Source organism: Pteropus vampyrus, unplaced genomic scaffold (assembly GCF_000151845.1).
Source record: "Pteropus vampyrus isolate Shadow unplaced genomic scaffold, Pvam_2.0 Scaffold15, whole genome shotgun sequence".
In the NCBI taxonomy this organism is placed as follows: Eukaryota; Metazoa; Chordata; class Mammalia; order Chiroptera; family Pteropodidae; genus Pteropus; species Pteropus vampyrus.
In genome coordinates, this window is record NW_011888796.1 from 10,984,473 (window position 1) to 10,998,258 (window position 13,786).

General features: G+C 33.4%; 1 protein-coding gene across 3 annotated transcripts in view; it reads left to right on the top strand.

Annotated features, from left to right (window-relative positions):
- WDHD1 (WD repeat and HMG-box DNA binding protein 1) overlaps positions 1 to 13,786 on the top strand; it is a 50,232-nt gene that overhangs the window by 22,197 nt on the left and 14,249 nt on the right. For all 3 annotated transcript variants that reach the window (XM_011385269.2, XM_011385279.2, XM_023527234.1), the window contains exons 12-16: positions 293 to 480; positions 2,279 to 2,463; positions 4,497 to 4,738; positions 6,968 to 7,105; positions 8,653 to 8,809. In XM_011385269.2, coding sequence (XP_011383571.1) covers positions 293 to 480; positions 2,279 to 2,463; positions 4,497 to 4,738; positions 6,968 to 7,105; positions 8,653 to 8,809 — 910 coding nt within the window. The remainder of the gene's footprint in view (positions 1 to 292; positions 481 to 2,278; positions 2,464 to 4,496; positions 4,739 to 6,967; positions 7,106 to 8,652; positions 8,810 to 13,786) is intronic.

A 13,786-nucleotide genomic window follows, 5' to 3' on the forward strand; every position in this document is an offset into this window, starting at 1 on the left:
AGGATCAAGATTTAATAAAATTAATGTTTTTACTTCAATTGAGCGGTGGTTGACAATGCATTGAATACTAATACAGATTGGTGTCCCTGCCTTGATTAATGAATGGTAAGGCACCAGTAGTTTTACCCCCCATTGCTTTTGCACCATCACTGCAAATGTTAACCCAGTGAAAGGGGCAAATAGCACATTATTATTAGGTATGAATGGAAAAGGTTATCAGATTTCCTAATGCTTTTCTTCTTCCAGGTCTTTGGTATTTATGATTCTCTAATTATAATCCTTTGTATTTTAGATCTTACAATGCTAAAAACTGGTTCTAGTCGTCTTAAAGAGGAGGAGGAAGATGATCAGGCAGACAGCATTCACAATCTACCACTTGTAACACCCCAAAGGAAATTTTATGATGGGCCTTTGCCAACTCCCCGGCAAAAGCCTTTTCAGTCAGGTTCTACACCTGTGCATCTCACTCACAGATTCATGGTAAGCCTTGGATTTACACTTAACTTTTAAATAGTTTTGTCTCACTTTTAAGCATTTTATCTCATTATAGTTAATTCGTTTGGTAAAAAATATTTTTTAAAAACCTCTATTAACTGGCATGGAACACTTTGATTGATTTTAATTTTGTGGTTGATTTATTTTGTGGTTAATTCATAGCATTAGTCTTAGTTGAACCTTATTATTGAAAATTGTGTTAAATAAAATTCTGCTTTGCAAAACGATATATAATAAACCTAAGTAAATGTGACTGTATAATTTACAATACCTCTTGGCTATACCTCTAAACCTTATTTCTTATTTTAGTTTTTATGTAGGAGATTATACTGACTCCAAAATACTAGTTAGAAGGTGACTTTTAGAAGGCAGCTCCTATAGTATATCAGGTGATAGAGGCTATGAAAAAAAAAACCAAACTATCTGCTCCTTTTCCCTATCTCATGGAATGTAAGCTCCCCAAAGATGAAGATTTTTCTGTTTTGTTTACTGATAGAACAAGATATGGCAGGGTAGGCATTAAATATATATTTCCTGAATGGATGAATAACTATATTAGCTTTTTGTCTTAAGTTTGAGAGCTAAAAAAATTTAATATTTCTATTTGTTCATTATTTGAGGTTTTTCACTGAGGACTTCGCTTGTTCTCCTTTTTGAAAGGTCTAGGCCTGGCATAAATTTGTGTGTAAATATTAAAGGTGATGTTTTATTTTAATAAAACTTTGTAATCAGTAATTGGTAGTATCAAGTAATAAGTCTTAATTTTTGATTATTGTCACCTGCTTTATTTATGTAAAGTTATATTTGTGGTAGAAGAAAGAAAGTGCTAGGGGCTAGTGTGAGCCTATAGTGTACATTAGTGGAAGATAAATTTTCCAAAATGTTATCAATTTATTTTATCTTAAAATGTATATATTTGTTCCTGTAATATAAACCAGTTATTTGGAACAGAAAAATATGCTGTCATTTACATTCATACTTATAAGTAAATAAATTTTTGAAATGTTCCTTTTGAGGGATTTAATAGTTTGGTTGTTCAAAAGCAAATTACAGAGTATTTTTTAAATGACAATAATGCAATTCAGAAATATTAAATGTTGTTTACGGCTACCCTGAACGTGTCTGATCCTGTCTGATCTCGGAAGCTAAGCAGGGTCAGGCCTGGTTAGTACTTGGATGGGAGACCACCTAGGACCACCTAGGAAGACCAGGTGCTGTAGGCATAAAAAATAAAAAAATAAAAGGATTGTAAGCTGACAAAGTCCTTGCAATCTGTGAGGTCAACTAAGGATTGCCTCTCCTAAAATATTTTTTAAAAAATTTAAAAAAATGTTAAATGAAATATTTCATTTCCTAATAAATAAGTATATATGTATCTTCTCATAAAGAATAATTAGAGGGTGGAGAGGGGGAGGTAAATGGGGTAAAAGGGGTCAAATATATGGTGACAGAAAGAAATCTAACTACGGGAGGTGAACACAATGTAAATATATATATGCTTTATTGTAAAATGTATAGCTGAAACTTACCAGATTTCGTTAACCAATGCCACCATAAAAATAATTAATTAAAAAAATAATTAAAGAAAAGAATAATTAGTCATTGTAGCTCTGTTGTTACTACTGTTACTTGAAACTGTTTTGAAGTAGATAAACTGTGGTTGCTACTATAACTTAAACTAAATACAGACTGAATTATAGTATTTGTTAATTTGTACCATTTAAGCCTGATTCTAGGAGCTTCAGTTTTTCTCAGATTTGTATTTAACCTTACATGTTTATAGGTTTGGAACTCTATTGGAATTATTCGCTGCTATAATGATGAGCAAGACAATGCCATAGATGTGGAGTTTCATGATACCTCCATACACCACGCAACACATTTATCGAACACTTTGAATTATACAGTAGCAGATCTTTCCCATGAAGCTATTTTGTTGGCATGTGAAAGCACTGATGAACTAGCAAGGTAAATTGGATATTAGTAAGAAGAATTTGTTACTACTAAATGTTAGATACAATTGTTGAAATTCAGTACAAAAAGTTAATAAAACAAAATGATACTTTTTGTAGTGTGGAATCTCAGAAAGAAGAGTTCACTGCTCATAATACCTGTAATACCTCAGAACATGTGTTTTTGCCTAACTGTCCCCTTATTACATCCTCTAACTACTTGTCAAAATGATATGACATGATTTGTAATGCAAAACAAATGGGACTATTTTTTACATTGTATTGCTTTTATTAGTATTATAAGAATAATATATATTAATTTTAAACAAACTTAAGTACAGAAATTTATAGAAAATGAAAGTTCCCCTCAGAATTCTACTTAGATATAACTACTGATAACAATATGATATGTGTCCTTCCAGATTTCTTTTTGTATAAACCCCCCTTTTTAAATTTACATATTGAGGTATAATTTATATACAATAAAATGCACTCATTATAGTTTGATAAGTTTGACAAATGTGTATATATTCAGGTAACCATTATAATCAAAATATTTTTTATCACCCCAAAATGTTCGTTCATATTCTTTTGCAGTTAATCCAGTTAATTACTAATCTGGGTTTTTTGTTTGTTTGTTTGTTTGTCACTATATATTAGATTTGAAACTTCTCTTTAAAAATAGAAAAAACACACCAAAAAGTGTTATCAGTACTATTCATCTGCTTGATTTTTTTGTTTGTTTTTACTTAATATATTTTGGACTTCTTAGATATTTTGGTTGGTAGCTAGGTAGGTAGGTAGGTAGACAAATCAATAGACAAAAAATATAGAAAACCAGTGGATGCAGAGTCCATATTTTTTTTAATGAAGGAAAAATATTTTACTAATATTTAGATATTCCATCCAGATTGCTCTCTCCTGATCTCTTTTCTTCAGCCAATTATAATGTTTATGCACTTAATCATAGATTTTACTAACTCCTAGGTGATTTGAAATTCAAATTCTTGTGATTGGATATATTAGCTCCTTGCTGCTCAAGTGTGGTGCATAAACTGTGAGGTCACCTGGGAGTCTGTTGAAAACAGAATCTCAGAGCCCACCCCAGACCTTTTGAATCAGGTGATTGAGCACATATTAAAGCCTGAGAAAAACTGTATTAGGTCATTTTTTAAAATAATTTTTACTTTTCAATTACAGTTGACATATAATATATATTAGTTTCATATATTAGGTCATTTTAACATTTTAATTGGTTTCCTAATTTATACATTGTAAAATCAATTCAGTAGTTTATTAAAATAAATCAGTTTATTAAATCAGTTTATTAAAATAAATCACTGTTAACTCTGTCTCAAACTCAGCATATCTTACTTAGAACTTTTCTTCCCATGTGCAATTTTGATTTCAGATACTCTTCTCTTTGTTTTCTTAGATATATTATTTGATAGCCATGTACAATATTACCTTTTCATCTTAAAGTTGAATTTTTAAATTATGTTCAGAAAGTCAGTACTGCTTCAGATTACCAGTTCTATGATATCTGCATTTTGAAGCCTAAGTTTAATAATAATTTATATGTATGTGTGTGTCTATATTTGTAAGAAGAATGTAGGCAGAAGTTGATAATCTTGCAGGTGGAATTATATGTGATTTATTTTTTCTTTTCTTGTATTAATTTTTTTATGGCAATGTTGCCTACCAATTTGAAGCTTTCTTCCTTTTAAAATTTGGTTGTGATATTTTGTGCATTTACAACCTAGGTTTCTGCTTTGCAGATTTTAGCCTTTTTTTTCATATTGTGAACATATTGTGAACATTTTCCTGTATCTCTAAATATTCTTCAATAATATAACTATTAATGATTTTAAAATAGTTTTAAGTATAGTTTTAAGTATATTTCGTAATTCCTTAAAACCATTTCTTGTACTATTTGTATATAACAGAAAAATGAACTATTTGGTTTTGTTACTGGATATCATGATTAATTATATATATGAAATATCAAATATGAAAGTTTGATTGTTTCTATTTTGTTTTAATTTTTAGCAAGCTTCACTGCCTGCACTTTAGTTCTTGGGATTCAAGCAAAGAGTGGATAGTAGACATGCCTCAGAATGAGGATGTTGAAGCCATATGTCTTGGTCAGGGATGGGCTGCTGCTTCCACTAGTGCCTTGCTCCTTCGATTGTTTACTATTGGAGGTGTTCAGAAAGAGGTCTTCAGTCTTCCTGGGCCTGTGGTGTCAATGGCGGGACATGGAGAACAGCTTTTCATTGTTTATCATAGAGGTAGATATTTTTTTCCATTCTTATAATTTTACCATGACAATAGAAATTACTTGAGCTTCTTTCTCTCTCTCTCTCTCTCTCTGTCTCTCTCTCTCCCCCTCTCCCCCTCTCCCCCTCTCCCTCCCTCCTTTTCCCCTTCCCTCTCTCCTTCCCTCCCTCCCTCTCCCTTTTCCTCTTCTTCCTTCCTTCCTTCTTTTTTATTTCGGATTATAATACCTCCTTTTGCATTTATTATAGCATTTGAATCAGTATAATCTTTGAATGTATCAAATTTTGTTGTATTCACTAATAGCAATGAAAATGGAAACATTTTATTTATAAAAGAACTGTATTAGAGAAAGAATTTCAAGATAGAGTTTAGTTAATTACTTCCATGTCTGTATAAGATTTTTCAGAGTTTAAATGCATCAAAAACTAAACTAACTCTACTGTGAAGGGCCAAAACAACTTTGAATCTGACTTTTTAAAAAGTTGTTGCCTTCTTTTCCTCATCTCATATTCTCTCTTTAGATCCCACAATATGCTCAGACTGATTTTATCAAGGTTACTGAAGTTCTCTTTATTCTTTTATTAAAAAATAATTCTACTGGAGATGCTCTTTTCTCTTGGTTTCTGTGATTTCGCTCTTCTGGTTTTTTCTCACTGCTAACTTCTTCAGCTCTTTGCTGGCCCCTCCTCCTGTGCTGACTTCTTAGCTGGAGTGCTCCAGGACTTGGTCATAGCCTCTCTCCTCTAGTACTCTCTCTAGGTCAGGAACTTTCAGTTTGTTGACTGCTTAGCTCTAGTAAGAAATTGTTCTACGTCACTGTTCTGAACATATCTGCAAATGTAACTGAAGTAGAAGTATCATGGGCAATATTTACTCTTTGATTTCATTTTTCTTTAAATGCTGGTTGCAACTCTAAGTTGATTTCATAGGTCAAGAAATGCAGTTTGAGAAACTATCCTTGGGACTCTCATCATGGCCCACGGCTTTAAATACATTGTGTCTGTGATTTCTAAATTAATACCACCAGCTCTACTCTGTTGTGTCTCCAGACTTGCCCACTTCCTTCCTAAATCTCTATGTAGAGTTTTGATACACATCTCAAACTTAACTTGGTCATAATAAAACTTTTAATATATTTTTCCCCCAAACTTGCTTCTTACTTAGTTACCCCATCTCAGTAAATGGCATACTATCAATCCAGCTGCTCTAGCCAAGAATGTAAGAGTTATCCTTGATTCTTCTTTTTCCCTCACCCCCATGAACTCCCATCAGTAAGATCATATCATCATTTCAGTACTTTGGAATAAGACGTTCCAAATCTATCTCTTTATCACCTTCATTAAACCACCCGTCTAACTCAGATGACATCTCTTAGGCTATTATAACAGCCTCCTAACTAGTCTTTCAGCTTCAGTTCTTGCATTCTGTAATCCATTATCCACAGAGCAGTTTGGGTGATCTGATGAAAATATGAACCTCTTCTGCTCAGATTCCTCTGATGAATGTCTGTTGCTTTTAGAATAAAAATTAAACTTCTTATCACAGCTGACAGGGTTCTATGTGATCTTACCTCCGCCTGCCTCTTCAGCCTCATCTCTTGCCATTTTTCTCATTACTCATTTTGGCCATACTGGCTTCTTTGTGTTCTTCAGACTCAAGTTTGCTCTCCATTTAGGGCCTTTTCCTTAGCTGTTTCCTCAGTCTTTTGTAATGCTTCTCTTCCTAACATTTGGATGGCTGGCTCCAACCTGTAGTTGACATCTCAGCTTAAATTTTACTTTCTCAGGCCATCTCTGACTATCCAATCTAAAGTAAACAGTCTGGCTCTCTGTATCACATTATTATTTTAACTCTTTGATAAAACTTAGCAGTTTTTGTTCTTTTTCTTGTTTGTTTGTTTTTAAATTCATTTCTTTGTCCTCTTTTACTTGAATGTGGATTTCATGAGAACAGTGACTTTGTCTTGTTTGCCATTGTAGCCCCAGTGCCTGGTCAAAGTAAACTCTCTGTAAATATTTCTTCAGTGAAGAGTTACCACTTATGACCACTTTATATACATAGTCCATGTAACATAGTATTCTGGTTCCGATACGTGAATGGTGCCTCAGTTAGGTTATCAATAAAAAATAGTGCTGGTTTATCTAAAAAACAAAATCAGTTCAATTCACAGAAAATAATTTAGACTGCATTATAGCTAAATAACCTTTGATACCTGATTTATATTTACATTTTTTCACTAGGAATAGGATTTGATGGGGATCAATGCCTTGGCGTTCAACTGCTAGAGCTGGGGAAAAAGAAAAAACAAATTTTGCATGGTGATCCTCTTCCTCTTACAAGGAAATCCTACCTTGTATGGGTTGGATTTTCAGCTGAAGGCAAGACAAATTCATTTATTTATATTAAAGACATTTTTTAAGAAGAAAATTGTTTCATTGTTTTTCCTAATTAATTTCTTTGTAGATAAATTATCTATATTTTATGTTTAAATTTCTTTATTTTAATATGTTGGCAAAACTGGAAATGAATTATTAGGCAAGGTGGCTATTGTTTTATGTACAAGGTCTCTTCATGAGAATTTTGACTAGAAAACTTACAATGTGGAAATATAGTTTTCTGAAAGTTTATTAAGTTAGCAAGGAGATACAAATCAATGGTAAAGTTGTGGCTATTCCAGCAGACTCTACACAAAAATCAAGAATTTTCTATTCCTACACTGTCTGCTTCAGTAACCTCTGGCCATGTGTGGTTTCTGAGCACTTGAAATGTGGCTAATCTGAATTGAGATGTGCTGTGTGAAATACTCTTCGAATTTTGAAGATTTAGTATGAAAAAGAGAACGTAAAATAATCTCAATTCTTTTACATTGATTACATGTTAAAATTATATCTTGGATATATCGGATTTAATAAAATATATTATTAGAATTAACTTTACTTTTTTCCCCTTTTCTCATGTGGCACTAGGAAATTAAAAATTACATTTGTAGCTCACATATTTCTGTTAGACAGTGCTGTTGTAAACTCATTTAATAGTGGCTTATGACAGATGATTTGAAGGACACTGAAGAGTACCTCATTTTAAGAAGCCTGTTAACCCTGTGTCCTGGCTTAAATATTTCTATTGGAGATTCGTGACCTTCAGTTACATCATTAGAAACTCCAGTTGTATCTTTAATATCAACCATTTCTGGATGTATGTTCTGTTGGTAGATCATTAGTCATTTATGCTTTAATAATGTGACCACCAATGACTTCCATCATATAGTTTTTTTTTTAATTACCAATTAGATCTAGACTCTGAGAAAACTGTTATTTGCAGAGTGAGAGGGCTGTAAAGTCAAAGATAAGAAAAGGAGTAATTAGGGAATTTGCTGTGCACTTCCTGAGATGGGAGCAGAGTAGGTGGGAAACAGGGATGCTTGCTTGTTTCCTAGGTAAGAATTGCTTACCTAGGAGTTGGGGAACATAACAGTGATGAGGCCAAGAAAGAGAGGAAGGAAGAAGAGTACAAAAGAGAGATGCTCTACATCCTCACCTCGTATCAGGGTCTTGTATTTTTCCAAGTCTCTCTTAACCTGGGAGACTTCAGAGTCAAGTTTAATTTTTTTGCTGACAATGGCTTTTTAAAATATTGCTTTATTCCAGCAGGTGGCATAGTTTTCACTGAAACTATTAGTTTTTTCTCTCTATTTGGATAAATTTCAGTCATAGCAGGCATTTTTTTGTTGTTGTTGCTTTCTTTACTTGGATCTTACTCTACGTGGTTTATGAAGTTTTGTGAGAAATTAACTTGGAATTTTTGCTTTCTTGTTTTGTTTTTACTTTTGAATTAAATGTTAAATGATGGGTATGTATTTTTAAAATAGTATTTAACAAGTATGTAGCTATGTCTCCAAGTGGTTTCTTACTTTGTTGATGTATAGGTACCCCATGTTTTGTGGATTCAGAAGGCATTGTTCGAATGCTTAACAGAGGGCTTGGCAATTTGTGGACTCCTGTATGTAACACAAGAGAACACTGCAAAGGAAAATCTGATCACTACTGGGTGGTCGGTATCCATGAAAATCCCCAACAACTGAGGTAGGCTATTAGAAAATGCTTTAAAAAAAAAAAAAAAAAAAAATATATATATATATATATATATATCTTTCAGTTAAAGTTGATATTAAATATTATTTTATATTGGTTTCGAGTGTACAGCATAGTGGTTAGACATTTATATAATTTATGAAGTGATCCCCCTACTAGTCTAGTACTTACCTGCTATTTAACATAGTTATTATCATATTATTGACTATATTCCCTATGCTGTACTTTATATTCCTGTGACATTTTGTAACTACCAATTTGTACTTCTTAATCCCTTCACCTTTTACACCCAGCCTCTCAACCCCCACTTCCCATCTAGCAATCACCAGTTTGTTCCCTTTATCTATGAGTCTGTTTTCATTTTCTTTGTTCATTTATTTTGTTCCTTAGATTCCACATAAGAGTGAAATCATATGGCATTTGTCTTTCTCTGTCTGATGTATTTCGCTTAGCATAATTCTCTCTAGGTTCATCCATTGTTGCAAATGGTAAGATTTCTTTTTTTATGGCTGAGTAGAGAGAATTCTTTTTAAAGTGTATTTTTTATTCGTTTTCACCGTAGTTCATTTACTTGCTTTTTCCACATTCGGTAAATCAGGAATTTGTTTTATATTCACTTTGAAGTTTTCAACCAATTGCTTGACTTTGAACTTATTGAACAAAATAGAAATTAAGTTTATTAGTGTGACTATAGCATCATTTCATCCTGACAGGGAGGGGAGTTAAACATGGCATTTTATCTTCTATTACAGCCTTTTATGTTTAATTATGATTTAGAGTTGAATGTACATAATTTAGCTGCTCTTTGAGATTTTTAGCTCAATCATTATAATAGGAGAGAGGACTAGTAGAAATTTAGTATTTTACTGCAAGTGCAGAATTCTCAGTCCAGCCTCTATTCAGTTTTGTGTTCAAGGTCAATGACATTGTGTAGGTACTTAGTGACTAAAGAGGTCTCTGCTTTCATGGAGCTTATAGCCTGGGAAGACAGATAACAGAAACAAGTAAATATTAATTACTACTTGAGATAAATGCCATTAATTAATCTGAGCCAGACCCATGATGGAGAATAACAGGGCATGTTCTAAGTGGAGTGATCACAAAAGACTCCCAACTGAGGTGGTATTTAAAATGAGACCTGGGGGCCAAGGAATCTGTTATGGAAGAATGGAGTGAAAAGCAATCCATGTAGTGTAAACAGCATGTACAAAGGCCGTAGGGTCTGAAAGAACTCAATGCATTTGAGGAATTGAAAGAATCTAAATGTGTCTAGAGTATAAGAATCAAGGGATGGTGGCAGGCGTAAGTTCAAGATGATACAAAAAAGTTAGATATAGGTTGCATTATAGTCCATGATGGAGAAGTTTGGATTTTATTTGAAAGGATATCAGGAAGCCATTCAAGGTTTTTATTCAGGGGAATGGTATAATCTGATTTATGCTATAAAAAGACAATTATTTATGGTAAGTGGATTGGCAGGGGTAAGACTGGAAGTAGGGAGACCAGTTTTTAGCAAGCAGATTTATCCCCTCATCTGAGGATGTTTGGAAATGTGGGGTGTTGTTTTTAGTTGTCACAATGATAGAGGTTACTCTGGCATTTAGAGTGCTGGAGCTAGGAGTTGTTAAACATCTCATAATGTGAGATGGTCCTGCTCAACTGCAGATTATTCTTTCCTGAATGCTTTTAGTGCCCTCGTTGAGGAACGCTGGGGAAGATTTTACAGTCATCTAGCTGAGCTAGAACAATGGCTGGAACTAATGTGGGGCAGTGGAAATGAAGAGAAACAGATTCAAGATAGAAACAGTAGGATTTGCTATTAGATTGGGGATTGGGATGAGAGGGCAGAATCAATAGTGGCACCCATGTTTCTGGTTAAAGCAACTAGATGAATAGTCACGTTGTTTATAGAAATAAAGGAGATGAAACTGAATTCTCTCTTGGTTGTGTTAAGTTTGAAATGCCTGTGAAATATCCAAATGGAGCTATCAAGAAGATATTGGATATATAATTTGAATTCAGAGAAGAAATTTTGGCTACAGATACAAATTTGGAAGTCACCAGAATATAGAAGATATTTAGAGTCATAGTAATAAATAAGACGACTTAGCAGGAAGAGAGGAAAAAAGGTCGCAGAATCCAGCCGTAAGAAATTCCAACATTTAGAGGCCAGGTATTGGAGTAGGAGCTTTTAAATGAGAAAAAAAGAGGATTAGGTATGTCAGAAAAACATCACCTGAATAGAGTCATATAACAGAAACTATAAATGGAGACTATTTCAAGAAAGAAGCAATAGTGAGAAGGGAAATAAAAATGGCTCTTCAATATATGAAAAGATAATTAGTTTCACTTAAGATAAATACAAATCAAAACTATAAAGAGAACTCTTTTTATCTATCAAATTGGAAAAATATTTAAATTTGCTAACACTCTTAGAGTTGGTGAGGCCGTGGGGAAATAATCACGTTTGCATATTGCTGCTGGGAGTACAAATTGGTTAAAATCCTTGTGGAAGATAATTTGTTAAGAACAACCAGAATTAGAAATGTATATGCCCTTTGACCTAATAATACTGCTTTTAAGATTAGTCCTACAGATATACTAGTACTTGATATTTAAAGCATGATCCATGGAAACCACCATAACCAGGCAGCTTATTGGAAATGCTGAATCTCCAGTATCACATCAGACTTACTGAATCAGAATCTGCATTTTAACAAGATATTTGGTGATTTGTGTGCACATTAAAGTTTAGGAAATAGTGCTGCTAGCAAATGTGGGAAATGATATATGTAAAAGATATCCTACATTGCATGATTGTTAATACAGTAAAAGATTGGAAACCTAAATTTCCATTAGAAGAATAGAGAAATGTATTGTGTACACCTATACACTAGAATACTATGTAATTTGTTTTAAAGGGTGAAGCATATCATGTATGTGATAAGTGATGTGTATCCAGAATATATAAAGAACTCTTACAGTTCAACAAAAGACAACTCAATTAAAAATAGGCAAAGGATTTTGAATAGACATTTCTCCAGACAAGATATACATATGGCCAATAAGCATATGAAAAGATATTCAGCATTATTAGTCATTAGGGAAATGCAAATCAAAACCAAAGAGATACCTCTTTTCACATACTGCGATAGCTATAATCCAAAAAATGGAGAAAAACAAGTATTGGTGAGGATGCAGAGAAATTGGAACCCTCAGACATTGCCGGGTGGGGCTGTAAAATGGTACAGTTTGGCAGTTCCTCAAAAGGTTAAACACTGAGTTACCATATGACCCAGTGGTCTTCTTCTAGGTTTCTAACCAAGAGAATTGAAAACATATCCGTACAAAAACTTGTACTTGAATGTTCATCGTAGATTTTTTCCTAACAGGTAAAAAGTGGAAACAATGCAAATGTCCATCAAGTGAGAAATGAATAAGTAAAATGTAGTATATCCATCAATGGGATATTATTGGACTGTAAAAAAGGATGAAATACTGATTCATGTTACAACATGGCTGAACCTCGAAAATGTTATGCTAAGTGAAAGAAGCCAGACACAAAAAGCCACATATTATGATTCCATTTATATGAAATGTTCAGAGTTGGCAAATCTATAGAGACAGAAAGTAGATTAGGGATTGCCAGGGGCTTGCAGAGAAGTGGACAGTGGAGAATAGGGATTAACTGCCAGTGGGCGTGAGGTTTCTCTTTGGGGTGATAAAATGTTTTGGAATTAGTGGTGATAGATGCACAACTCTTTGAGTATAGTAAAAACTGAATTATACACTCAAATATGATGTGGCTGTGGTACATCTATGTGAACTCTGGTATATGAATTATATCTTAATAAAGCTGTTATTTAAAAAGAGTAAGGATGTGCTGTGTAACTAGGTGGAAAGATCTGCAAGATGTGTTAAGTGAAATGAATACCACTTGTGTAAAAGGGGAGAGAGAACGCATAATTGTATTTGCTTATATATGCCAAAGAATTTTTGGAAGAATAAAAGGAAACTAATGATAGTTGCTTGGTAGAAAAACACTCAGTGGATAGTATAGGAGACTTCTCTGTATTCTTTTTTATAGTTTGTGCATATAAATGCTCAAAAATTAAGTAAGTTGAATTTTTTTTTTTAAATGAAAGAGGCAATTCAATAACCCGAATCAGAGAAGGCTAGAAGTGAAGTTCAAGAAGACTTCTTAATTTGGATAAGTGGAAGTTATTGGTAACCCTTATAAAAATGGTTTTAGTCACACGACAAAATGTTAAATTCCTGATTGGGGTGTGCCGAGAGCATGGGAAATGAAGAAATGAAAGCATGATATGTAGACAACTCTTCAAGAAGTTTGGCTGTGCAGCGGAGCAGAGATGGGGTGGAATCTAAAGCAGGATGAATTATTGAGTTTGGGCGATTCTAGAGCATTTTTGTAATCTTTTGACAGTAAATTCAGTAAAGAGGTTGAGATTGGCAGTAAGAAAAAGAGACAACCAAAGGAATGATATCCTCAAAAAAAGTGATAGATTTTTTTAGACCACCTGTCTAAAATAGGAAGATAAGACATTACATCAGTTGTTGTGAGAAGGAAGAGGATAGGCAAATGCAGATGGATTTGGTATTTGAAAGGTAACAGAAATTCTTGTCTGATGGCTTCTGTTGGGTTGGCAGAATATGAAACAATGTTGAGAGTATTTTTGAAGATAGTGGTTGGCAATGTGAGATTTTTAGAAGATATGATCTTAGAGAATATAAAATCAAACTCAGTAGAGAACAGTAGAGATCGCTGGTTATTATTTGTCTTGTCTTTTTAGAATCTCCAAATATTCCATTATGGACAGATTTAATATCAAATGGAACATATTAGTTAACAGTTTTTAACTTCCTTAGGATATAGGTTGTTCTCAGCAATTTCTTGCATGTCTGTTCCCAGGAATCAAGTTATTTAGTAATTTGAATCAAAGAATTCAC